Here is a 26,035-nt window from a genome sequence, read left to right on the forward strand (position 1 = left end):
TGCTACTGATTCAATGTGGCAGGGGAGAGCTTTGTCAGAGTGTTTGGAATGAGCTGTGGGATCCTTGGCAGCTGCAGGGACTGGCTGAGCATCCCTGCTCCCAAACACCAGCCCCATTGGCCTGGACTACATCCCCCAACCTTCCCCTCGCGCTTTGGCCTGGGCTATGGCAGTCTCCCTCCCCCTCCCCGCCAGGTGAGATCCCACCCCTCCCCACATTGACATAGGCTGGTAGTTTGTCCCCCTACCCCTGCAGACTGCCCCTTCCCCATCCCCTGTGCCCTGGGCTGAGTCCCCTCTGTACCTCCCCAGATGTGGGAGGCTTAGGGATACCTAGTGCCCATGCCTGCAACCCCACCTTAATCTTGGGTGCCTCCCCCACTCCCCCTGCAGAGAAGTCATCAAGGGACTAGCTTCTAACCCCCTTCCATCTAACAGTCCCCACACTCCACTGCAGCTCCAGTCTCTTCCCAATCCCCTGGTGCAAGTGCATCCTCCTCCGCAGCACCTGCCTTCCTGTCCCCCAGCTGGGCTGGTGCCCCATCCTCTCTCTCCAAGGGGGAGCAGGGAGGTGGCTGCATCCCTGGGGGGGTTTCGCTCCCTGTTCTAAGTGCCTTGGAAAAAGCTTTCACAAGCAAATTCCTGTTCTTCTCTGGGAGGATCAGCCCCTAGAGGGGGAGACCGTTCACCTTATCACTGTGCCCACAACTATGTAGGAACTGGTGCTAGAATCAGGTGTGTCAGGATTCCTGGGTTCTCTCCCTGGCTCCTCCCCCTGGCTCTGGGGGGCGAGAGGACAGGCTAGAGAGAGCCCAGCCAAGTGTAGTCTTCAAATCAAGGCTGGAGACCTTTCCCGAAGAGCCAACCACAGGTTGCTGGGCCCAGCAGAGGGCGACCCTGGGCTGTGAGAGACAGGAGCTCAGACTGAATAGGCTAATGTTCCCTTTGTCCTAGTTGTCTGCAGGGCTGTAGCCCTCCTGGTCCCAATATATTAGAGAGACATGGGGATGGTCCCATAGCCGATATTACCTTACTCCCTTGTGTTTCTTTGCACTACTGACTGTCCTGATCCTCGGGCTCAGCTATAGGACATCTGTGCTGGCTGACACCAGGTCAGAAAAGGCACTGGCAACATGACCAGATGTCAGGAGAGGAACCATGGGAGTTTTCATTTGACCCCTCCCACTCCCAAAATTCCTGGAGTTTCTGGTAGGCATCTCATAAAAAAAAAAAAAGTGGAAATCAAATCCTAGTGAGGCAAATAGAAAGGAGCACAAACACTGCCAACTTAAGTGCAAGAGTGTAATAAGAAAAGCCAAAGAGGAGTTTGAAGAACGGCTAGCCAAAAACTCCAAAGGTAGTAACAAAATGTTTTTTAAGTACATCAGAAGCAGGAAGCCTGCTAAACAACCAGTGGGGCCCCTTGACGATGAAAATACAAAAGGAGCGCTTAAAGATGATAAAGTCATTGCGGAGAAACTAAATGGATTCTTTGCTTCAGTCTTCACGGCTGAGGATGTTAGGGAGATTCCCAAACCTGAGCTGGCTTTTGTAGGTGACAAATCTGAGGAACTGTCACAGATTGAAGTATCACTAGAGGAGGTTTTGGAATTAATTGATAAACTCAACATTAACAAGTCACCGGGACCAGATGGCATTCACCCAAGAGTTCTGAAAGAACTCAAATGTGAAGTTGCGGAACTATTAACTAAGGTTTGTAACCTGTCCTTTAAATCGGCTTCGGTACCCAATGACTGGAAGTTAGCTAATGTAACGCCAATATTTAAAAAGGGCTCTAGGGGTGATCCCGGCAATTACAGACCGGTAAGTCTAACGTCGGTACCGGGCAAATTAGTTGAAACAATAGTAAAGAACAAAATTGTCAGACACATAGAAAAACATAAACTCTTGAGCAATAGTCAACATGGTTTCTGTAAAGGGAAATCGTGTCTTACTAATCTATTAGAGTTCTTTGAAGGGGTCAACAAACATGTGGACAAGGGGGATCCGGTGGACATAGTGTACTTAGATTTCCAGAAAGCCTTTGACAAGGTCCCTCACCAAAGGCTCTTACGTAAATTAAGCTGTCATGGGATAAAAGGGAAGGTCCTTTCATGGATTGAGAACTGGTTAAAGGACAGGGAACAAAGGGTAGGAATTAATGGTAAATTCTCAGAATGGAGAGGGGTAACTAGTGGTGTTCCCCAAGGGTCAGTCCTAGGACCTATCCTATTCAATTTATTCATAAATGATCTGGAGAAAGGGGTAAACAGTGAGGTGGCAAAGTTTGCAGATGATACTAAACTACTCAAGATAGTTAAGACCAAAGCAGATTGTGAAGAACTTCAAAAAGATCTCACAAAACTAAGTGATTGGGCAACAAAATGGCAAATGAAATTTAATGTGGATAAATGTAAAGTAATGCACATTGGAAAAAATAACCCCAACTATACATACAACATGATGGGGGCTAATTTAGCTACAACGAGTCAGGAAAAAGATCTTGGCGTCATCGTGGATAGTTCTCTAAAGATGTCCACGCAGTGTGCAGAGGCGGTCAAAAAAGCAAACAGGATGTTAGGAATCATTAAAAAGGGGATAGAGAATAAGACTGAGAATATATTATTGCCCTTATATAAATCCATGGTTCGCCCACATCTCGAATACTGTGTACAGATGTGGTCTCCTCACCTCAAAAAAGATATTCTAGCACTAGAAAAGGTTCAGAAAAGAGCAACTAAAATGATTAAGGGTTTAGAGAGGGTCCCATATGAGGAAAGATTAAAGAGGCTAGGACTCTTCAGTTTGGAAAAGAGAAGACTAAGGGGGGATATGATAGAGGTATATAAAATCATGAGTGATGTTGAGAAAGTGGATAAGGAAAAGTTATTTACTTATTCCCATAATACAAGAACTAGGGGTCACCAAAAGAAATTAATAGGCAGCAGGTTTAAAACAAATAAAAGGAAGTTCTTCTTCACGCAGCGCACAGTCAACTTGTGGAACTCCTTACCTGAGGAGGTTGTGAAGGCTAGGACTATAACAATGTTTAAAAGGGGACTGGATAAATTCATGGTGGCTAAATCCATAAATGGCTATTAGCCAGGATGGGTAAGAATGGTGTCCCTAGCCTCTGTTCGTCAGAGGATGGAGATGGATGGCAGGAGAGAGATCACTTGATCATTGCCTGTTAGGTTCACTCCCTCTGGGGCACCTGGCATTGGCCACTGTCGGTAGACAGATACTGGGCTAGATGGACCTTTGGTCTGACCCAGTACGGCCTTTCTTATGTTCTTATGGATGCATAAAGGGGAATCTCAAGTAGGAGAAGGGAGGTTCTATTACCTCTCTATTTGGCACTGGTGCAGCCGCTGCTGGAATCCTGTGGCCAGTTCTGGTGCCCACAGTTTAGAACAGGGGTCTCAAACACGTGGCCAGCGAGCCCCTCGCAGCCCCCGCGCCCTCCGCCAGTGTTTACCAGAGCGGCCGGACGAGCACCGGGAGCAGGGCAAGCTCCCTGCCTGCCTTGCCCTGCGCAGCTCCGGGAAGAGGCTGGAACGTGGGGAAGGGGGGGCGGAGTGGCTGTAACTTTAGGAAGCGCCCCCAGCAGCTCCCATTGGCCGGGAACGGGGAACCGCGGCCAATGGGAGCTGCTGAAGGCGGTGCCTCAAGCAACAGAAACGCACAGCCCCTCCGCCCCCCCTCCCCCTTCCCCACGTTTCAGCCTCTTGCGGGGGCAGGGCAGACAGAGAGCCTGCCCTGCCCCCGGTACGCGCCGGGCCAGATCCTGCCCCCCAAACCCCTCCTGCAGCCGAACCCCCTGCCCTGAGCCCCCTGCGGCACCCTGCACCCCGACCCCCTGCCATACCCTGCACCCCTCCTATACCCTGACTCCCTGCCTCACCCCGCACCCCTCCTGCATCCCAACCCACTGCCCTGAGCCCCCTGCTGCACCCTGCACTCCTCCTGCACCCTGACCCCCTGCCTCACCCTTCCTGCATCCCAACCCACTACCCTGAGCTCCATGCCGCACCCCTCCTGCACCCCGACCCCCTGCCGTACCCTGCACCCAACCCCCTGCTCTGAGCCCCCTGCCGCACCCCACACTCCTCTTGCACCCCAACCCACTGCCCTGATCCCCCTGCTGCACCCTGCACCCCTCTTGCACCCCAACCCCCTGCCCTGAGCCCCCTGCTGCACCCTGCACCCTGACCCCTTGCTGTACCCCTCACCCCTCCTGCACCCCACACCCCAACTCCCTGCCCTGAGCCCCCAGCACACCCCTCCTGCACCCCCTGGGGGCAGGGAGGGGGCAGAGTTGGGGTGGGGATTTCAGGGAAGGGGTTGGAATGGGGGCAGGGAAGGGGTAGGAAGAGGCGGGGTAGGGGCGGGGCCTCATGGAAGGGGTGGAGTGGGGCGGGGCCGAGGGCAGCGGGGGGGTGGGGTGGGGGGGGAGGTGTCAGTAATGCGGCCCTCGGGCCAATGTACTAGTCCTCATGTGGCCCTCATGGTCATTTGAGTTTGAGACCCCTGGTTTAGAAGGATGTTGCTAAATTGGAGAGGGGGCCAATAGCAAAGTGGTGGAATGTTACACCATGGGATCCCTGCCTAGAATGCTGTGTGGTGAATTTGAACTGATGCAGAGCTGTATGGCTGCAAGGAAAAGGACTGTAGCAAAGGGGTGCGGATGCACTTCAATTCACTGTGATTACATTGCTGCATTTTGAGTGAGCAAACCATACTGCTGTAACATCACCATGAAGACATGGCCTTAGGGTGTGCCCTTGTGTGGGTCCCAGGCAGGGAGCAAACCTGGGAATTTCCTGATTTAAAAGGATGGCATTCTGCCCATCGAGCTACAGGACAATGAATGGGAGTGCAGAGGCAGCAGCAGGTATGAGCTCTTGCCACCAGGGAACACTCATTGCAGTGTTAGCAGGGAGTACACAAGCATGTAGTTTGGGCCATTCCTTCTGAAAGGCAAAGTGACTGAGACCTGGGCCTGTGGGTGGGTCTATGCCCAGCTCTGCCTGGGGTTTCCTTACTTGTGAAATGATTGCAAGGTTGTTGCCTACTAAGGCTGGGGTGTGAGGCTTTGTTCTTTGGACTGTGAAGGTAACAGCTCTGTTAAGGTAAGCTAATCAGAGCTGTAGGACCTTGGGTGATATCCATACGCTGAGGGGCTGAGACCCAACAGAACTCATTGCTGATGTAGGTCTGGAGCAATGGGGCAAGCAATGCTGTCATTTCTTCATCCGCTGCTTCAGCCAGAGCAAGGGGTGGATGCTCGAGCCCACCCCCCTGCAGCCTCAGAGGCCCCCCAATCTCCCAAGATACCAAGGGGCACCACACCCAGCTGATACCCCCCATTGTCCCCCTGCAGTGTCCCAGGGTGCCCCGCACCCCCATCTCCTCAGCTGCCAGGGGTCACCCCCTAGGCCCCTACCCAGCTGGGACCCCAGGGAGAGGGAGCACACGCACACTTATCTTCCCTACGCCCCCCACTTCCCCGCCTGTTGTGTGACGGATGGGAATCCCGGCGAATGGGAGCGAGGACTCCGTGCCCGGGCCCAATGGGGAGGAGGGGCGTGGAATAGCTGTCACAACCGATTTAAAGGGACAACACCCTCCGCCCGCGCCGTCCCCTCCCCATTCCTAGTCAGCTGATGAGGCCTGAGCCTGGGTTCATCTGCAGGGCATCCTGGGCTGCTCTCTTCCTGGGGGCGCATGGAGGAGCCGCTGGAGATGCCGCCTGGGGAGGAGAGCAAGGTGAGCCTGGGACCCCCGTCCCCACGACGGGGTCCTGCATTCCCCACCCGGGAGAGGAGGCAGTACCCTGTTGCTCCCCCGCCCCGTGCCCTGGGTCGGGCATCGCCCTGCCCCCCCCCCGGTGGGGTGCCCCTATATCTAACCCTCTTCTCTTCCCCAGCCTTGCTCACTCTCGGAGGAGCTCGCCACTGACCCCTCCTTGCAGGTTGAGATCTCAGACGCAGTGAGCGAACGGGACAAGGTGAAATTCACTGTCCAGACCAAGGTGAGGGGATTGGAAAGACAGGGTGGAAGGGGTCCCTTATGGGGGGTTTCCCACCATAGGGCTCTGATGTTTGGGGGGTCTCCAGGGAATGTCTAGTGAGGTTTGGGGGTCCTTGGCTTGGGTGTCCCCATTTGGGGTGGTCTCTGACAGGTCCACATATTGAAGGGGATTCTGGGGGTCCCAGGTTTGGAGTGTCTCACCCCTTGCCCCCCTGTTGCAGAGCTCCCTGCCCCACTTCACCCGCCCAGCGCTCTCCGTGGTCCGGCAGCATGAGGACTTTGTTTGGCTGCACGACACCTTCTCTGAAAATGATGAATACGCTGGCATCATTGTAAGTGGGAGTAGAGGGGATGAGAGGGACTGGGGGGACATTGTAAAGGGTGAGAGGAGATATGGGGATCATGATAAGGAGGGCATCTGGGGGGGCATGGGGCAGTGTGTCGTAAGGGGGAACGTCATGTCAGGTTCTGGTGTCCACAACTCAAGAAGGCTATTGCTAAATTGGGTTCAGAGAAGAATCACGAGAATGGTTAAAGGACTGGAAAACATGCTGTGATAGTGAGGGACTCCAAGAGCTCAGTTTAACCAAGAGACGGTTAATTGGTGTCTTGCTCCTAGTCTGCAAATAAAGGTCTAACAAGATCCATGGGCTGGAAGTTGAAGCCAGAAATAGGGTGCAAATTGGTACCAGTGGGGGGAATGAACCAATGGAGCAATTTACCAAGAGCTGTGGTAGATTCTCCATCACTGGACATTTTTCAGTCAAGACTGGGTGTTTTTCTAGTCTGCTCTAATTCACAGCAGCAGCAGATTCACATAGCTGTGGTGCACATAAAATTAACTTCCATCCTGAATAGTCCCTTGCAAGTCTTTTTCCTTCAGCAAGAGTCAGCATGGGAGGATTTAGGCTTCTTAAATCCTTCAAAATGGCATCTTCCAACCTCATTTGTGGTTGGTCTCATGCTCTACTTTCTTTGACCTCAGGTCTATTAAGCTTCTGTAAAAGCACACCTTCTTCTCCATGTGATGACCACACCATTGCAGTCTTCTTCTCAGCGGATGCAAGATTGCAACTTGCCGGGGTCATCTAAGTATCTCTTTGTTTGTGACAAAATCAAACCAGTGGATGTTTTGACACTGACAACTGTTTAGTTTCCTCTCCTCGCCTGGTTTTTATGGCTTTGTTTCTGCTCCATACAACAGAGTTCTCATCACTACCACATTGAACACTTGTATCTTAGTTGTCACATGGACATCCTGCTACCCAGAGGCATAGGTGCTGGAACTAGGGATGCTGGGGGTGCTGCCGCACCCCCTGGCTTGAAGTGGTTTCCATTCTATACAGGGTTTACAGTTTGGTTCAATGGCTCTCAGCACCCCCACCAGGAGCGCCGCCAGCTTTTCTGCCGCCCTAGGCGGCGGAAGGTCCTGCCCCAAAATACCGCCCCCCACAGAGGCGGCGGAAGGTCCCGCCGCTGAAATACCGCCGTGGTCGCCGCCCCCCAAATTGTAGCGCCCTAGGTGACCGCCTAGGTCGCCTAATGGGTTGCGCCGGCCCTGACCCCCACTATACAAATTGTTCCAGCACCCCTGTCCAGAGGCCTTTGAAGACACCAAAATGCCATGCATGCAAGACCAGTCCAACGTGTGACTTCTTCGGATATAGAGCCTCGTACTGTCAAGTGATTACCCAGATAGATACACCTATTCACCCAGTCAATGTCATTGCTGTCTACAAGCATCATTTGCAGGTCATTCGTTTCTGTTTTGTAGGAAGCCTGCATAGCTTTGGTTTGATCACCATTGACCCTAAGTCCCAGAGATTCTGCTGTTTTTCACAGCTCTCCCAGCATTAGCTGTAGTTGGCCAGTAATCTCTCCAAGTAAGGCAATAATATCAGCATGGTAAAGATCATCTAAAGATGAATCTCTCAATTTCACGTCTCCTACTTTGGCCACAGTCAGTTTTATTGTCAGATAGTCTATCAGAACATTAGATTATGTAGGTGAGAGAACATATCCCTAGTGTACCCCTGATTCTACTGAAAACCAGTCTGTAATACAGCCATTGACCTTCACGCAGCTAAATGTACCATGGTACAGTTTCTCCACCAGGCACACTAAGGGTATGTCTACACTTAAATTGCTACAGTGGCATCACATCCTATATTGACGAGAGGACTTCTCTTATTGGCATAGGTAATCCACCTCCCTGAGATGCAGTAGCTAGGTCGAAGAAGAATTCAAACCCTGCATCTAGGCAGGAGGTTAGTCTAGATGACCCTTGTGGTTCTTTCTAAACCTATGATTCTATGACCTAGTGCTGGCTACACTGGGGGGTAGGTCGCCATAGCTACTTCTCTCAGGAGTGTGGCTCTTTCACCCCAAGTCTTCAGGCACCCCATCCTGGCACAGAAGTGTTCACAGTGGAGTCAAAAGCAGCTGGAGAGTCTTTAAATGCGGTGTTAACGTCCTTTTGTTGTTTTTCAGTAACATCTCACAGAGCACAGATAGCTGGATTGTAGTTCAACCTGGGCAGAAACCACAAGGGTTGTCTCTCATGTTTGGGGTGAGACAGTATTTCAGCTGGCTCAGTAACGTGATGGTAAACACCTTCCCTGGGACTGACAGCAGCGGTATTCCCCGGCAATTTGAGCAAGCTGATCACTCTTTTTTGAAAAAAGGGAGGATTCAGCCTCCTTTCCACTCTTCTGGGATGTGACCGGGTTCCCAAACTATTTAGACAACTGAATTCAATCCAGGTCTCCACTCTTTAGCAGTTCTAATGAAATATGGTCAAAACCAGGTGCTTTATCATGTCATAACTGTTTGACCACAAGCATCATTGCCTCTAAGGTCACCTGCCCATTTTCTCCTGGGTTCATTTTTGGATTAAGTTGTAGTTTACATCTTGGCGGTGAATCAATTCACAAAAATGCTCCCACCAACTTTTAAGTGGTGCACCGATATCCTGGCAGTATTCTCCATTTTTGTCCTTAACTGGCAGAAGCTGAGAGAATGGACATCCAATGAGGACCTTCAAAATCTCAAATACACCTTTCTGGTCACGTCTTTCAGAGGCTTCCTCAATGTGCTGTGCGAAACTGTTCCACCATTGATTGCGATCATTCCGACAGGTTCTCTTGACTCCTCAGTCAAGACATTTGTTTCCCTCTATTGCTCATTTCCTCCTCCCTTCACTGACTTGACTCTAACCTTCCAGTGCATCCATTCTGCACAGCACCTCTTTTTTTCTGTCCCAAAATTTGATGGTATCATCTGTAATCCAGGGTTGCTTTTTCATTCTCCTTAGTCCAAGTGGTTCTCCAGCAATCTCAGTGATAGTGTAACACCGACAGACCCTGGTCGTCTCTCGAACCTGGGATCTCTGAAGCTTAGTGCATGAGTCTCTACTGCATGAGCTAAAAGCCACATGGCTCTTAGCTGAGGCGGAAACTCATTAATCTCTCTCTCTCTACGTGGTCTTGGTGCCACTAGATGGGACAGAACACCACACCCAGGAGGTGTATGGGTTACAATGGCATCCTAAAATAAAGTCCACTCTTCCCCTGCACTAGACAGCTGGCCATCCAATGTAGAGTACTCCTTGGAAATTGCCACCACTTACCTATTAGAGATCGCTTCATCATGAAGCTTATCAACCCTGAAGCATTTCAATGCAATGGTTGCCCCTCTGTGGAACTGTATGAAACGGAACATCATTGTTGCTATTAGGTGTCAATGCTCATACGCAACCAGGAGTTAATTCCAGGCAGCCTTAAGGCCTGTGTTATCCAGGAGGATTAGATGATCACAGTGGGCCCCCGATCAGTGAATCTGTGAATTGTAAGGGCATGGAGCTTGGGGTGCAGGGGGAGACACAGGATCACTGTAAGGGGGGCAGGGGTGTGTGGAGAAGGAAGAGTGTTTCTAGAGGAGGGGGATCCTTTAGTCATTGACATCCTGCCCCTAATGGACCCCCCCAATGGCCCTGCCCTAGCCCGAGGCATCATCCCCCAACAGGACATCTGAGCCCTTTGCCTTCCTGCTCTGAGACCTCCCCCCGCCCCATAGCTACTGGCTGTGAATCCTTTCTCAGCCCCTCCAGCTCCACCTCCCAGCCTCCCTTGTCGCAATCATTAGCCCCCTGCCAGCTTCACTCCCCTCCCCCAACTGTGAGGCCCCCTTAGCTCTGCCCTTTCACCCCCATGCCTCAACCATGAGCCCCCATCAGCTCCACCCTCACCCCTGGCCTGCCCTGCTCCTCCCTTTTCTCCCACCCTGCCCCACAGCTAGTATCAGGGGGCCATGGGGGCTTGGGGTCACAGAGGTTTGAGAGGCTGAAGGAGGGGTTCAGAGCTAATATTTCTCCTGGTTCTTCCCCCACCACCCCCGGCCCAGATCCCCCCTGCGCCCCCCAGGCCTGACTTCGAGGCATCGCGGGAGAAGCTGCAGCGCCTTGGGGAGGGGAACAGCACCCTGACGCGGGAGGAGTTTGCCAAGATGAAGCAGGAGCTGGAGGGGTGAGTGACACCAGGGGAGGGTGGGGGCTGACCTCAATGCCCCAGTGTGGCACTAGGGGGCGCTGTGCCATGGGGCAGTACAGGCGATCAGCGAGAGGTGATACAGAGGGGTTAGTAGGGGGCACTGCAGGGGGGGCAGTACAGGGAGGCAGTGGGGGTGGTCCAGGGAGTCAGTACCAGGACACTGTCCCTGCAGATGCTCACCCGCCTGTCTCCCGCAGCGAGTACCTGGCCATCTTCAAAAAGACGGTGGCAATGCACGAGGTGTTCCTGCAGCGCCTGGCAGCCCATCCCGTCCTACGCCGGGACCACAACTTCTATGTCTTCCTGGAATACGACCAAGACGTGAGCCCCCCAGCACCCCACCCCTGAGTGAGCCCCCTGACCCCCCCCACCCACCTGAGGCTCCCTCTGATCCTACTGGCCTCCTGAAACACCTGCCCCCGGCCCCCCAGCTCTCCTCTCCCCTGCTGAACCCCCCACCTCCTCCCCACTGAGCCACCCCCCACTACCAGCCTTCTCCGCTGCTGAGCTGCAACCCCCGCACCCCTGCTGACCTGCTTGTCTTCCTGGCACAGGCCCCTGGTACCCAATTTGAGGCCATTCCCGTCTCCACCACCTCCCACCAACAAGAGGGGGCCATGTGGGAGCTTGCCCCCCACAACGTGAGGAGCACAGGGCCTGGAAGGAGCCAGGGAGGTGAGGGGGGCACTTCCTTCTCCCCCCACTGCCCTGCCCCCCTCTCCCTTCCAATCCTGGCCTTCACAGATCCCTCCCCTAATGCTCATATTATCTCTGGCTGTGGGCAGCCCCTGTGCTGGGCTGGGAGGGATGTGAGGTGCAGAGGGTCCTGGGGGGCCCTCTCCCGCCCCCCCCCCACACACACACACCTGGCACTCCCTCTCCTTGCAGCTCAGTGTGCGTGGCAAGAATCGCAAGGAGCTGCTGGGCGGCTTCTTCCGGAACATCGTCAAGTCAGCTGACGAGGCGCTCATCACCGGGGTGTCGGGGCTGAAGGTGAGCCAGGACCCACTGCATGCGGGGAAGGGGGGGGGTGAGTGTATGCCTCCATCAGATCCCATCTCCCCAGAAATCCATGGGCCCTGCACAGATCCCCTAGTGACAATCAGGACTAATGCCTGTCCTGCAGCTCTGGGTGCCTTCAGTGCTCTGCTGTTGTGGCTCACAGTCCTGACACCAACAGCCAGGCTATCGCCATGCAGGTCACACCCTGCCTTCCACCCCCAGTGACCCCAACACCCTCTCCCCCCGTCCCGACTTTGCCCCAAACAGTCCTGCACTGTCCAGCCCTCTCCTGCAACACTCACTGAAGTAAGGAAGTTCGTTGTTCCTTCAGAGGGACAATCCAGGGCCGCTCACTGACTTCACTGGGGTTTGACAAACGCTCTTATGGCAGTCCCAGCGCCGAACTGGTGGATAGTAAAACACGTTTAGTGAAGGCAAAGGCAGAAGTTTAAAGGGTACCCGTAGGAGGAGTGAAGATAAATGGTTACACCTGTGCTTCTAAGACTGACACTTCACTTCAGCGAGTTACAACCCTTGCCTGAGCCTCACCTAAACTCAGTTCCCGGGTACTTCAACCGCTTGGCTGGAGGACCCAGCGGCCTGGGATTTCAAGTGCTCTGGCCCCTTGAATCCTTCCTCGTTATACTTTTATAATACAGGAATACTATCTACAAGCAGTTGATTGTTGCTTATCATTTGTGGTTCAGATCCCCTGTCTGTATAGTTAAGAGGCCTCTCCCCAAACTGCTAGGCTGCTGGTTTTGTTCACCTTTGTACGCAGAGATTTCTTCACTGTTTCTGCCTGATGACCGGTCAGCCGAGCAAATACACGTTCCTTTGCCTAGGGCAGACTGGGCTTATGCACTGCTTGCCAAACCCATCTGAAGAACATCATTCTAGTGCTTACTTCCAACTCTTTGTACACACCCGGGTCCTACATCACACTGGAATATTAATGAGCAGGGAGTTAGTTTTCCAGTGATATCTCATGATACCAGTGTGTTAGGTGTAGTGAGTGTGTCGGGCCTGATAGGAGTGGCTGACAGAGTAGCAAATCACCAACGGGGCTCTGTCACACCCCCCCCACACCCCCACACCAAGCCCCAGTGCAGAGAGTAACCTGGCCTGCACAGATCACCCCCCACCCCGACTGCAGCAAGTGGCACAGCTGGTGCAACCCTCCCCCCACCATGGTACCACAGAGAGTGGCACGGCATGCTGTCCCCCCCGCACTCAGTGGAGAGTGGCACAGCCCGCACAGGTTCCTCCCCCTGCAGCAGTGACCATGTTAGCACTTAGCCCAGCCCATGTAGATGCCCCCCCCCCATCCTGTGCAAGGACCACATGGCACCCCCCCTCCCCCGGGCTTGAGGGGCTGCATGGTGTGTGCCGATCCCCCTCCCCTGTTACGGGTGGGGCGGTGTGTGGGGCACCCCTCGGCTCTCTGGCTCCCTGTCACCCCCTGCAGGAGGTGGACGAGTTCTTTGAGCACGAGCGGACGTTCCTGCTGGAGTACCACGCCCGGGTGCGCGACACCTGCCTCAAGGCCGACCGCGTCATGCGCTCCCACAAGAGTACGTGAGGAGTGGGATTCTCCCTCTCCGGTCCCTCCCCTACAGCCCCCTCTGGGACCAGGATCACCCTCCTGCCCCACCCTGGCCCCTGGCACTGCCCCTTTCAGGAGTGTTTCCCCTGAGGAGGGGAGCTTCCCGGTGGTCGGGGCACTCGTGGGTGGGGACCCCCTGGGGTGCTTAGCACCAGGGATCCCCTGGCGAGTGGCAGCTGCCTAGGAGCTGTCCCCTATGTGGAGGCAGTGGGGGAGTCCTTAGGGGTCAGAGGGGCAGGGTGGTGGAGGCTCTGGGGAGGGGAACCCCCATCGGGCTCCTGGAGGTGGGTGTGAGGCAGGGACTCCTGATTTGGTGGGGGGGAGTCCCTAGGCTAATGGGGTACATCCCCTGCCCTGATGGCTGCCCCCCAATACAGGCCTGGCAGAGGACTATATCCCCATCTCGGTGGCACTGGGCAGCCTAGGCACACAGGAAGTCCGCCAGCTCCAGACGTGAGTATTGAGGTGCAGGGAAGGGGCTCCCTACAGGCCCCCAGAACTGCTTGCTGGGGGAGCTGTGTTGGGGAAAGAGGCGCTGGGACTGGGGCTTGAATAACCCCCACCAAGCTTGGGGGGGCTGCTATAAGGTGTGCCCTCCCCCAGAATGGACTCTGTTCCCCCCCTGCAATGACCCCAGTTGGGCACCAGGGGGCACTTCCACTCCCAGCCTAGGGTGCCAAATGGGGATTAGATGCTGGGGGGAGAGTGGTGAGGTGGGAGGCATTTTGGGGGTGCAGAAGGCAGCCCAGTGTGGTGGTGATGGGGCCCTGTGGATAGTTGGGCGCTGATGGGGGGGGGCGGCACTTCCCAGTGTGGCGGTAGAGTTCTGGGGGGAAGGAGGCATCTCAGACAGAGCTGGGGGATGGGTGCTGTCTGGTGGGGGGCAGGACACAGGGGACACTGAAGGGGATGGGGTGCTGTCTGGTGGGGGAGATGCAATATCAGGGGGTCCTAATGTAGGGGAAGGGTGTGGGGGCACTAGGGGGCTGGTGGTGTGGGGGAGGGGGCGTAATGGGTGGGTTACTGGGGGGAAAGTACCAGGGGGGTCACTGATGAGTCTCCCCTTCGCTCCCCAGGAGCTTCCTGAAATTGGCTGAACTCTTTGAACGGCTGCGGGTGAGTGAAGGCTCCTCCCCGCGCGAGGAGCCTCTCCCCATCCCCTACTCTAACATGGGCCCCCTCTGCTCTGGGGCTTCTACCTTCCCCCACACACAAACACTCTGCCACCATTTCTCATGCTCCAGACCTCCCCAATCTCCTGGTGTCCCCCACCTTCCTCTGAACCGCACAACCAGGATCAGCCGCACCCCACAGACTCTGCAGTGGGGAGGCAGGGCCTTCATGGCCCCCATCCTGCACCTCCAGCCCCCTTCTCAGGGGGTCTCCACCCCCACTTGCTAGCGCCCCCTATGGCTGGATGTTGGGGACCTCTGAGGGGGTGACATTAGCTCAGAAGGATGGGGTGTAGAGGCTCAGGATTAACTGTGGGATTAACACACACACCCTTTGCTGATCAACCTCCCCCCACTTCTGTCCTCTCCTCCCCAGAAGTTGGAGGGCCGTGTGGCATCAGATGAGGATCTGAAACTGTCTGACCTGCTCAAGTACTACATGAGAGACTCACAGGCAGCCAAGGTACAGGCAGCACGGTGCAGAGATGCAACCACCTCTGGGATGGGGCCTGGGGCTGTTAATATAGGGCTCCCTCACCCAGCACTGAGATGCAGCCACCTCTGGGGTGGGGCATGGAGATGTATAACTGTCTGTGTCCCCAGGATCTGCTATACCGGCGCCTGCGGGCACTGGCTGATTACGAGAATGCCAACAAGGCACTGGACAGAGCCCGCATGAGGAACAAGGAGGTGAAGCCGGCTGAGGCCCATCAGCAGCTGTGCTGTCAGCGCTTTGAACAGCTATCAGCCTCCGCCAAGCAAGGTGAATACAGAAGGGCTAGGAGCCAGGACTCCTGGGCTCTGTCCCTGTCTCTGGGAGGGGAAGTGGGGGGGATGTCTAATGGGTTAGAGCAGGGGGCTAGGATACAGATCTCCTGGGTTCTCTCTCTCTCCCGGGGCAGAACTGACTGATTTCAAGTCACGTCGAATCTCCGCATTTCGCAAGAACCTGATCGAGCTGGCGGAGTTGGAGCTGAAACACGCCAAGGTATCAGGGACCCCCAGAAATCTTGCAACCCTGCCTGGGGCCCACCCACCTCCCTGCTAGCCCTTGGGAACCCCCCTACCCCAGCCTGAGTATGGAGCTGCAAGAACTACCACTTCCCCCCCACCCTCCAGAAACTCCTCCAACCCTGGCTGGGAACCCCTGGGGATCCCTCCCCCCCAACTACCTGCCTCCCCCCCAAACCTGAACTGGGACCCTTCAGAAGCTCCCATCTCTTTCTTACCCTCCTCACCCAGGGCATGCTCTGCCTCCCCAAGCCCCTGGGGAGCCCTGTTCCTCCCCCCCATGACCTCTGCACCCTGGGGTGGGGGGCTGGAGGGTTGTCTGAGCTCCCCCCAATCACCTGCATGCCCCCATCAGCACAGACCCTGTCCTAAGTTGCAATACCCAGGTGTGGCCTGCAGGGGGAAGCAGTGCGACACACTTGGGTCCTCGTACAGGTTCAGTGCCTGCAATGCCACTCCCAGTTAGGCTGGGAGCCAGGACTCCTGGGTTCTGTCCCCAGCTGTGAGAGGGGTGTGGGGTGGGTCATTTTAGGTTTTCTTGGGGTCCTGGTTTCCCCTGGAGCATTGCACTGGGGGGGGTCTCCCCCTCTCTAACCCCCTCCCCTCTCTTCCAGGCCAGTAGCCTGCTGCTGCGGAACACCCTGATTGTGCTGAAGGGCGACGCCTGATACTACCACCCAGCCCTGCACCTGGGGGAGGGGCCTCTCAGCACCTTGGTGCAGAGACCCCCCCAGCGCTACTGCTGCTGCCTCATAATCCAGCCCCATATATCCCTGCCCCAACCCTGTTGGCATTCCAGCCCCCCCATACCTGCTCTGCCAACTCTGGGGGGCCCCATCTGACTGTGGGGGCAACCCCCCCAACACCCATTAACTTCCTCCCCCTGGCCTCCCAGAGATGGCTGCAACCTAGAGTTCCTTTAGGAGGGGAGTGGGCTGGGAGCCAGGACTCCTGGGGTCTATCCCCAGCTTTGGAAGGACAGTGAGGTATAGTGGGTTAGAGCAGGAGGGCTTGGAGACAGGTCTTAGTGTGTCTTAGGTGAGCCCCTTCCTCTCTGTCCCCCACCTCCCCACTGCAGTAAGACCACATGGGGTGGGGGATGTTAAGGTGCATTCAAGTACATAAAAGGTTATTTAAAGGAGGAAGGAGAAAAAATTTCTTCTTAACCTCTGAGGATAGGACAAGAAGCAATGGGCTCAAATTGCAGCAAGGGCGGTGTAGGTTGGACATTAGGAAAAACTTCCTAACTGTCAGGGTGGTTAAGCACTGGAATAAATTGCCTAGGGAGGTTGTGGAATCTCCATCATGGGGGATTTTTAAGAGCATATTAGACAAACACCTGTCAGAGATTTTCCTGGATAATACTTAGTCCTGCCTTCAGTGCAGGGGACTGGACTAGATGACCTCTTGAGGTCCCTTCCAGTCCTCTGATTTGGAGGTGTTCTAGCCATGCACAAGAATCCAGGCTAGATGCCATCTCCCAGCAACCAGATGCAGGGGGGAGGGGCAGAATGAGGGGAGGAAGGGGTGTGAGATGGGGGGGAAAGTGTGAAACTGCAGTAGGAAGACAAGCAACCACAGCCTGGTGGCTATCATCATTCAATTCTATCCATCCACAGCTCTGTACCCCCCAGCCCCAAACTCCCCCAATAAAGGCCCATTTTGTATCCAGCTCCACCCCATGCAGCCTCATTATCAACCGCCCCCTTTGCCAAACCTGCCCAGGCTCAGCTAGGGCCCAGCCCCCCCACAGCATCAAGGCTCTCACCCCAGCCCTGCTTCCTCCCTTGCTGCTGCTGTGACTTCCCTGTTTCAAAGGTTGCTCACCCTGACTCCCACCAGCCCCAGCCCTTTGTCCAGAGCCCCAGCTCCTGCATTGCTCGATCACAGCACCCTGAGCTGATCACTCCTAGCAGAGAAGCTGGCCTAGCATCCCAAACTGGTGTGAACTCCCAGATTGGGCCTTGCTGTGGGGTGGGAGAGGCTTGGCCTCCCCCCAGCAGGGCCAACACAGCTGCCAGGAAGAGCTCTCCCCTCCCCTGGCTCCCCATGTGAGGGAATACACCCCAGAAGGCAGGGAACCTGTTCAGGCCCCATCCCCTGCTAAGGCTGTACATAGCATGGCAGGGACTAGCACTAGGAAAGGAGACCTTCAAACACAACCAGGGATCCTGGCTCCTGCCCCACCCCAAACCCTTCCAAGCATCACTCACCCATGGTCCAGTTAGACCATAAGGCGGCTGTTAGCTAGGACTCCTGGGTTCTAGCTCCCCCTCGGGGGCTGGTGGATTAGAGCAGGTTAGCTTTAGCCAGTTGCACGCCTGTGGGGTAATGCTAGCCTCCTTCTCCCTCCACACAGGATGAAGCTGTGGGTGGCTTCTGGGGGCAGCAAGAGATGGTGAGAGCAGGGAGGGGGCAGCACCATTGTCCCCCTCATAGTCCCAACCCCCTGAACACTCTGCTGGCAGGTCCAAGGAGCAAAGGGCTGATCCCAGCTGTGATTTATGCCTGCCCCCCCCCGCCCTTATCCACCCCCAGGCCAGGCTAATGCAGGGCTTCCATAGGAGACACTACACGGAGGGAGATGCTTGCAGGTCTCAGCACCGCTGCTCCTTCACATCCAGCATGGGACTTTGAACAGCTGCAAGAGGGCTAGGGCACCACGCCAGGCCTGACTGACCGGAGACAGGTGGAGCTGGCCTCAGGAAGGGGGTGGGGAGCAGTCTAGCTGCCTAGGGCAGGACCTGCCCAGGTCCCCTGCACTCCTGTGTGTTTTACAAGAAAAGGCAGGTGCTGTTACTCATAAGCAGCAGCCACACCCAGCTCCCATGGCCACCCACACCCAAGGCTCAGCACTGATTGCAGGCTCCCAGGAGCCAGGACTCCTGGGTACTAGTCCCAGCCCTAATGTCCCTCTGCCTCAGTTTCCCTGGTGGCCTCAAACCTTCCAAATAAAACCAGGTAGGGCAGTAGCTTGTTAGCATTCATTTTTTAATTGAAGGTCATTACAGGTGCTGCTTCCATATTAGTAAGTTCCACTGGAAGGGTGTGTCCCAGCCTCCAGTTACTTAAATTTTGCAAGTTTCTCCACAATATTCCATTTATACACAGTACTACAGACAAGCACAAAGCCACTAAGTCATGGACGCGTTGGCAGCAGGGGGTTGCTTTCCGGGGACACCCCCAGCTCTCCCGGTGGGGCCAGAGAGAATCGGCATCTTTCACTGTTTCAAAACACAAAACCCTTAAAAAAAAAAAATTTACACACACCAGAAATTTCTAATTCCAGTCAGGAGGAGGCTACAGGGATGCAGTTAAGAGGAGCTCCTAGGATGTCACCTTCCACCAGAAACTGCTAGTGGCTCAAGACCTGGGGTTGGCTGTTGGAGGGTCCCTCACTCACTAGCCCCTTTTGGGAACACCCTTGCCAGCAGTGGACTGGCCATCAAGACCTCAGTCCTATGGAGGATTTGAGACGGGCTGTCAGGAGAGGGCAACGTAACGATGAAGCCAGTTGGTCCCTGATCAACCTTTGAAGGAGACGTTACTGGAATGGAAACGGGGAATGGTCCCAGAACTAGACAGAGCTCAGGGGATGATCCCCATGAATGGTGGAACAGTCCCAAGACTGAGCTCCAGCGCTCCAAGAATGGGCCCTTCTTGGTGTCTCTAGACATCAAGCTAGAGAGCTCAATGCATGGTCCCTTCTGATGGTGGAGTAGCCCCGGACCTTGAGGAGAAGCTACAGTGCCCAGGGAATGGTCCCCTTGGTCTCCAAGGCGGAAGTTCCAGGTAACCGAGGAGGCAGTGGGTTTGGCAGGTGCCCTGCACAGCAGTTGTGGCCGGGCCGTGGAGTGTCTTGGGGACTCTGATCGTGCAAACCGGAGAAGGAGACTTAGGAGGCAAAGAATCGGAACATTATCTAAGGAATTATCCCACCCCACCCCCCAACGGCCCTCCCACCCCCACCCTCCCAAAAAAGGTAGCACAGGACTGATTAACATGGAAGCTCCGGTATAAACTGGCACTGGGAGCGGCTCACAAGGGCTTCCCTTCCAAGCTGACGACGGCGTTGCCGCCCAGCTTCTGGGCCAAGGTGCAGCGGTCCTTCACCTCCTCGTAACAGGTTGCTTGCAACTCATGCTTGATACCTTGGGGGTGGGGGAAGAAAGAAATGGGGAAGCTTAGGGCAAGCATTGGGTTGGAGATCAACACCTATCTAGCTGAGATCCAGCCAGAATCTCCGCTCCCTCCCAGATCCAACCCCCCGCACCCCAATCACTCCCTATGGGCAGGGCAGTGAGATTGTGATCCCCAGGCCAAGAAGCCCTGCTGTAGCCTTAGCAAAGGCACCATCTGACTGGGGGCCTGAGAACTCCCAGCTCCGCCCCATCCCAGGAGGGGCCCCTCCCCCACCACACTGGCCCATCAGAGACTGTTTATTTAACATCTCCCAATGGGTCACATGCACCAGGGAATTGACACCCCCATCCAAGAGTGGGGGGTAGCCTCAGAGCACATCAAGGAACCAGATCCAGACCCCTGGGCCGCCCCTGAATGGCTGTACCCCACTAGCCTCCGCTCCCTCCCAGAGCTAGGATAGAACTCAGGAGTCCCGGCATCGCCAGGCCACCCCCAGAGTGCAGTTCCACCTGGCCTTGGCAGGCACAGGCAGACCACGAGATTCAAGTCACACAGCACCTCACTCAGAGGGGCTAGCAGCACAACCATGGGGCTGGGCTGGCGTCCTGCTGCAGAGCTGCCAGCTCATTCACCCGCCATGGGCCGGGGCCCCACAGGTGGCAGAACATGGCCTGCTAGGGGTGCAGGACTCGACTCACCTGTGAGTTTCTTCTTGATGGCATCCTTGGAGCTGGCGTAGATCATCTTGCTCTTGAGGGGGGCACAATCTGGGGCCCTGCGGGGAGAGGGGAGGGACTCACACCAACACCAGGGACTGGAGGCTTCCGCAAGGCACAGCCCAGCGCCTGAGTCCTCAGTCATAGTGCCCACCTGGGCACAGACTGGTGTAAGAGAACAGAGCAGCGGCACAGGGGCTGAAAGGAGCAGGGGGAGGAGCCCTCTCCACCAGGCCATACACTAGGTACAGTGCCCGAGGGGCAGATTCCCAGCAGGAGGCACAAGGAGCAAGAGGAGAATAGCTGGTGGGGGGGGAGGGGGAGGCCCAGGAGAGAAATTGTGGCAGGTCAGCAAGGCAGAGGGGGAGCTCTGGGTCTCTCAGTGCCATGCCTTGCAGAGGGGGCAGGGTAGCTCTGTGCCCAGCACAATAAGGGCCTTTAAATACCACCCCAAATAGGTTTCAGCCAGCACAGCAGCCCCTAGAGATAGTGCTGATGGTCTCCCCTGCCCCACTGCCAGAGAGTTTCAAATCCAGGCCTGTCTTAACTCTCCTGCCCACGGCACCCACTCAGATTCCCCCTATTAACACCCCCCTCATCTGCACCCACTCATGCCTCCCACAACTCCCACCCCTGCAGCCTCTCCATGCCTCCAGCTGGCCCCAGAGCAGGAAGGAGCTAATGTGTTCAGAACCCCCTGAGTACGGTGTACACCCTGGAAGGGGTGCCCCAGCTGGCAGAGTCAGCACAGGATGCACTGATTGGGTCACTCCCAGATCCCCAATCCCTCCCACCTGCCCTAGTCTTGTGGGCCCCACTGCCAGCTGGTCAGCCAGCAGCCCTTTAAACAAGCAGCCGGCACTCCCTGCTGGGCTTGCTCCACCCAGCAGAGGGGCCGGGTGCTGGCACTGGGTGAACAAAGGCAGCTTTCACTGCAGCTCTGCAGAGGGAAGGGGTGGCACGGCCAGCCAGGGAGGAGGAACCAGGGGGCTTCTCAGGCCTGGTGGCAGAGGCCTGGCTAGAGCCAGGAAGCAGGACCATAAGAAGGAATTTGAGGACGGAGGGGCGGGGCCAGAAAGGGGAGGGGCAAGGGGGCCACCCCAGGCTGAGGGGCTTGGCTCTACCAGAAGATGCAGCGGGGAGAATGGCACTGGAGGAGGATGGGAAGGGCACAATACTGGAGAGGGGCGTGGCCAGAACAGGCGTGTGCTCAAAGGATGGACCCATCCAGCAGAGATAATGGGGCACCCCAGGTTTGGACTAGGGAGTGACCAAGACAAGGGGTGTGGCTCCCCCAGTAGTTAGCAGCAGGGGTCCCTAGCCGGTGGAGAGGGTGGGCATAGCCAGCAGGGGCAAAAGGGCTGTACCACCCTGGAGGAAACGGGGCTGGGGCACGGCCCTACCAGAAGACAAAGACCAGATCCTCCTTCTTGCTCTCCTTGGTCTCGTAAGTGGCGTCGTAGAGGGCGTAGCGGCAGTCCGACTCCGGGAGCATCTTGACAAAGTGCAGATAGGGGTCGTCGACTGTCTCACCCACGTCCCCCACCAGGATCTCCTTGCCCTCCTCCAGGATGATGTTCCTCTTGTCCTCGCTCAGGCAGAAGAGCACCGCCTTCTTGCGCTTCTTCACCTCCTCAGGGGTGGAGGCCTTCCGCACCTTCATGTCATTGAAGACCTTGATCACTCCATCAGAGACTGCTACGCCAGATGCCTGGGGGGGGGGGAGGGGGAAGGAGGAGAGGAGAAAGAGAGAGGAGGAGGCATTAGGGGCTCCCCAAGCCCCCAAAGACTGGGTAATGAGGTGCCCATTGCTGGGGTATGAGCCCCAGCACATCAACTCCCAAGGGCCATGAGCAATAGACACTGGAATTTCCTAGCCCTGAGGGGCAGATCTTCACAACAGAAGCCAAGCAGAGGGGGACTGTTGGGGGATCCACTCATTGCCCCCACCAAGAGGCCTTGGGGGCCAGGTAATGTCAGTGCTGGGGGCCACATACTCTACCAGGCCCCAAGCCAATGGGCCCAGAGGATTTAACCCAGCAGCTGCCATGGGCTTTGCAGCTTTGGAGTTGTGGGGGGGGATGGATCGGGCAAGCAGTGGACAACGTTGCTGGTTACACAGGCAGGACACGGGCAGACACACTCCAGCAAGGGCCAGCAGCAAACCAAGTGGGGCTGCTGGTGCCCTAGCCAGAGGCATGCACAATGGGAAGCGCTGCGTCAGTGCCTTACGCAAGCACCCCCCGGCGGGAACCTGAAACCCCACGCAGGAAACGGCGCTGCACGTGACCTGTGCAGAAAGAGGTTGTGCCCGCTGCTTCCCCATCGCCGACCAGCAGCCTGGGCCCTTCCCCCATGGTACAGTCCCAGGGGCAAGGGACCTGCTGCAAGCAACCATCTGCAGGGATGGGGCGACAACCCTTCCCCCATCCCCTGCTCCCCCAGAGCCCTGCCAACCCCCATTCACCCCAGGAGACTGCTACCCCCGGTGCCTGCCAGCCCCCCCCCACACCTCCCATCCCCTATTCCCCCTGCTCACCCTGTGCCTACCCTACCTCCCACTCCCCATTCACCCCAGGAAACCAACCCCATCCCCCCACCCATGGCTACCTCCCCTCTCCCATTCTCCCCCTCCCCCAAGGCAACTGCTTTACTGCACCAAGAGACAGATTGTTGAGCCTCCACGACAGCCTCCTTCCTGGCCTGGGGTTCAGAGCACAGCACCCCCCACGCTACTGAGCCCACCCTTCTCCCCACCCCCACTAGACACCTTCAGACCGAGAGCCTCATTATTTGGGGCCCTGCCATAGCACTTCACACTCCACTGCCTGGCAGCAGGGGGGCCAATCTGAGTAGCTGGGAGCACCCCAAATTCTAACCACCCAGCCCAGGCCCCCCACTGGATGATCCCAAGGGTCCAGCCAAGATCCGAGGCGGCCCTTCAGCAGAGTCTGGCTTCAGCAGCTGGCCGGCAAAGCAGCACAGCGATATGCTCTTATGTGGCAAAGGGAGGCTGTTTTAGGGGAAGCACCAGCCGCTTTGCTCCAGCGGCCGCTGCTGGGGGGAGGGGGGAAATGAAAGGGGCATGGGGGCAATGCAGGGCTCAGAACAGGGCCTGTCAGGGACCAGCACCGGAGAGAGTCAGCAGATCCCCAGGCCTGGGCCTAGATACTTCAGCCAATAAATCCACCCCTGCAGCGAGGCCGTTGCAGCCAGGAGCGGCTCCCCAGCCTCCTAATCGAGTGGGCCCATAGGAGGCTAAAGGGCTTTTGTTCCCAGGCCCAGCGGCCCTGTCTGAACCCATGGCAAAAACCTTAACCCTGTAAATACTAATCAATGCTACTGATTCTGCCAAAGAAATTAGACTGTTCACGGGTCACTGCCGGCACCCTTTGCTAATCACCCTCAGATTTCCCTGTACCCTCCACCCCCAAGTCTCCTCACCTTCCCTCCAAGTGGTGCTCACCGCTTATCCCCCAGTCAGGCAATTCTAGGAGCCCAGGCACCAGGCGAACCAAGCACCTCTTCCCATCCCCCTCCCACCAGCATCTTTGTCCTCAGGCACACGGGCACTGGGAGGGCACTATAGGCTGCATGGGAGCACCCCCACCCCTCAAGACAGTCCAGAGCTGTTAAGGGCCATGAGGGCACCCTGGTGGCCCTGACTGAAGCAGGTTTGGCCAGGGCAAGCTGGGAAATCAGGACTGGGAGCACGAGGCAGAGACGGAGTCAGACATTTTGCAGAGCAACACGCTCACCCACTATCATAGCACATCAGAGGGGAGCAGTGGGGTGCTAAGACTTGGAGGGGGAGCTGAGAGCAGCACAGTGGCTTGACTGATCGGGGGGAGCTAGGACAATGTGGGCACAAAGATGGGTTCAGCTTAGACTCAGATTTTAATGTCAGAAGGGCCCATTATGGCCCCCTTTCAGACCTCACAGGCCAGAGAATCTCCCCACCCATTCCTGTATCCAGCCCACATCTCACTGGCAGCCTCCCGCCGGGGGCCCCACCCATTAGTGATTTGGCCCCCATTCGACACATCAAACATCACCTGCATCCCACCACCCCAAGGGTAGCAGTGGAAAGATAACTACTGCAGACAAGGGGAGTCCTGAGGTCACAGGATCCCACAGACCACAGTGGAGCTAGGACATCAGGAAGAAGAAATGGGACTAGGGGTGGCTGGCAAGCCTCAAACCCCATGCTTGGGGGGGGAGAGAATCTCCCTTTGCCAACCCCCATGCTCTGATTCAATAGCAGCCCCTAGAACAATCTGCCCCCTAAGAGAGAACTAGCCCCCACCCCATCAGAGGCTGGGAGAAGGGGCCAGCCCCACGTGGGACTCACCCATAGGGGTGCACCATCTGCATCCTGCCACACACCTGCACCTATAAGAGAAGTGGCCAGAACAGGCCCTATAGAAAGCCTATAAGAGCCCCTCATAAGGATCCCACTCCCACACGGGAAAAGGAAGCAGACACCCGCTATGAATTCCAAAGGCACCTCCAGATGGATCCTATGGAGGTAGGAGGGAACCCCTCGGAAAGGGCGAGAGTCCCATGGACTCTACACGGGCCTCCCGACACAGAAGGGTGCAGACAAACAGCCACCTATAGATCCCATAGGGGAAACGAGGCTCCCCTTGGAGCTCCCATTCATAGAAATCCCGTACAGAGCAGCGCCCCACCTCCCCCACAGGTGGTGTGGAGGGCGAGATCGGATCCTACAGCGGGATCCCCGATAGCTCTTACAGGCGCCCCCTACAGAGGTGGCGGGTACGCCACTCTCCCCTTCCCCTATGGATCCCATAGGCGCCCCAAAGGCAAGATGGCGGCCGCGGGGCACAAGATGGCGGCGGCGGGCCGGGGTCTCACCATGGTGCTGCGGGCAGGGGGATCACGGTCCGGGCTGCGCGGGGTTCGCTCTGCAGCAGCTTCTCGGTCGGTCGGTGTCGAGACCAAGTACTGCCCCGCCCCAAACCAACCGGCCGCCCGCTTCCGCTTTATGGGGGAGGGGCACTTCCGGGCGGCGCGGGCCGTGGGGCACGCAGGGAAATGGAGTCCGTGCCGTTGGGCAGGAGCCGGGGAGCGCGAGGGAAGGATGAGAGCTGCAGTCCGGTGGATCATGGGAGATGTAGTCCCGGGGGCAGGGAGGCGCTGGCGCGCCTAGTCTGAGAGAAACCACAGCGGGGTGTCCTGCAGTTGCAGTGCATCATGGGTAACGTAGACCCCATTGAATAATGGGATGATGATCTTTAATCATCTCCACGCCGCCAGCAGGGCCCTGGGCTGGGCCCAGACTTAGACCCGCTGCCGTGCTGGGGGCAGCAGGTGGTGCAGGCCGGACTCCTGGGTTCTCGCCCCGGCTCTGGGTGGCGTGTGGGCTCTAGTGGGTTAGAGCAGGGTGGGTGGGAGCCGGGACCCCAGGATTGTGGCCAAGGGGCTTGGTAGCGGGATCCTCCCCAGGGGCTGAGGTCCGACCTCCCACGTGGGACCCCGCCTAGAAATAAAACAACAGTTGCGATAATAAATCAGGTTGTTAAGGAGCTGCTGGTCCCGGGGCTGGGGGGTTGGGTGAGGGAAGCGGTGCAAAGAGGGGGGGGGGGGGTATGTATATAGAGTGACAGGGTCTAGGGCAGCCGAATCCGAAGACCGGCTGCTGGTTGGCTGAGCCTCTCCCTAAACCCGCCCCCTTCCCCTTCCTGGCTCTGTTCCCTCCCCCCCATCATTGCGTCGCTTCCAAATAAGGGCGTGAACAGCAGCACAAAAATAGGCCCCGCCTCCTGCAGCATCCACTCCTTA

The 26,035-nt window shown here is 56.6% G+C and overlaps 2 protein-coding genes across 2 annotated transcripts; one reads left to right on the top strand and one right to left on the bottom strand.

Annotated features, from left to right (window-relative positions):
• Positions 1 to 5,727: 5,727 nt before the first annotated feature.
• On the top strand, positions 5,728 to 16,039 carry SNX32 (sorting nexin 32). Its single transcript, XM_065407733.1, has 13 exons — positions 5,728 to 5,769; positions 5,930 to 6,034; positions 6,255 to 6,365; positions 10,435 to 10,556; positions 10,778 to 10,901; positions 11,469 to 11,573; positions 13,051 to 13,156; positions 13,566 to 13,641; positions 14,265 to 14,304; positions 14,737 to 14,823; positions 14,964 to 15,123; positions 15,263 to 15,348; positions 15,986 to 16,039. Exons 1-13 carry the CDS (start codon positions 5,728 to 5,730, stop codon positions 16,037 to 16,039), a joined length of 1,218 nt encoding a protein of 405 aa, XP_065263805.1.
• Positions 16,040 to 19,361: 3,322 nt separating this feature from the next.
• CFL1 (cofilin 1) lies at positions 19,362 to 25,188 on the bottom strand. Its single transcript, XM_065407290.1, has 4 exons — positions 25,109 to 25,188; positions 21,634 to 21,941; positions 20,213 to 20,289; positions 19,362 to 19,522 (listed from the first exon to the last, which is right to left on the bottom strand). The coding sequence occupies exons 1-4, from the start codon at positions 25,109 to 25,111 to the stop codon at positions 19,410 to 19,412; spliced, it is 501 nt and encodes a 166-aa protein (XP_065263362.1). The 5' UTR covers positions 25,112 to 25,188; the 3' UTR covers positions 19,362 to 19,409.
• Positions 25,189 to 26,035: the final 847 nt, after the last annotated feature.

This window comes from Emys orbicularis, chromosome 7, assembly GCF_028017835.1.
Source record: "Emys orbicularis isolate rEmyOrb1 chromosome 7, rEmyOrb1.hap1, whole genome shotgun sequence".
Classification (NCBI taxonomy): Eukaryota; Metazoa; Chordata; order Testudines; family Emydidae; genus Emys; species Emys orbicularis.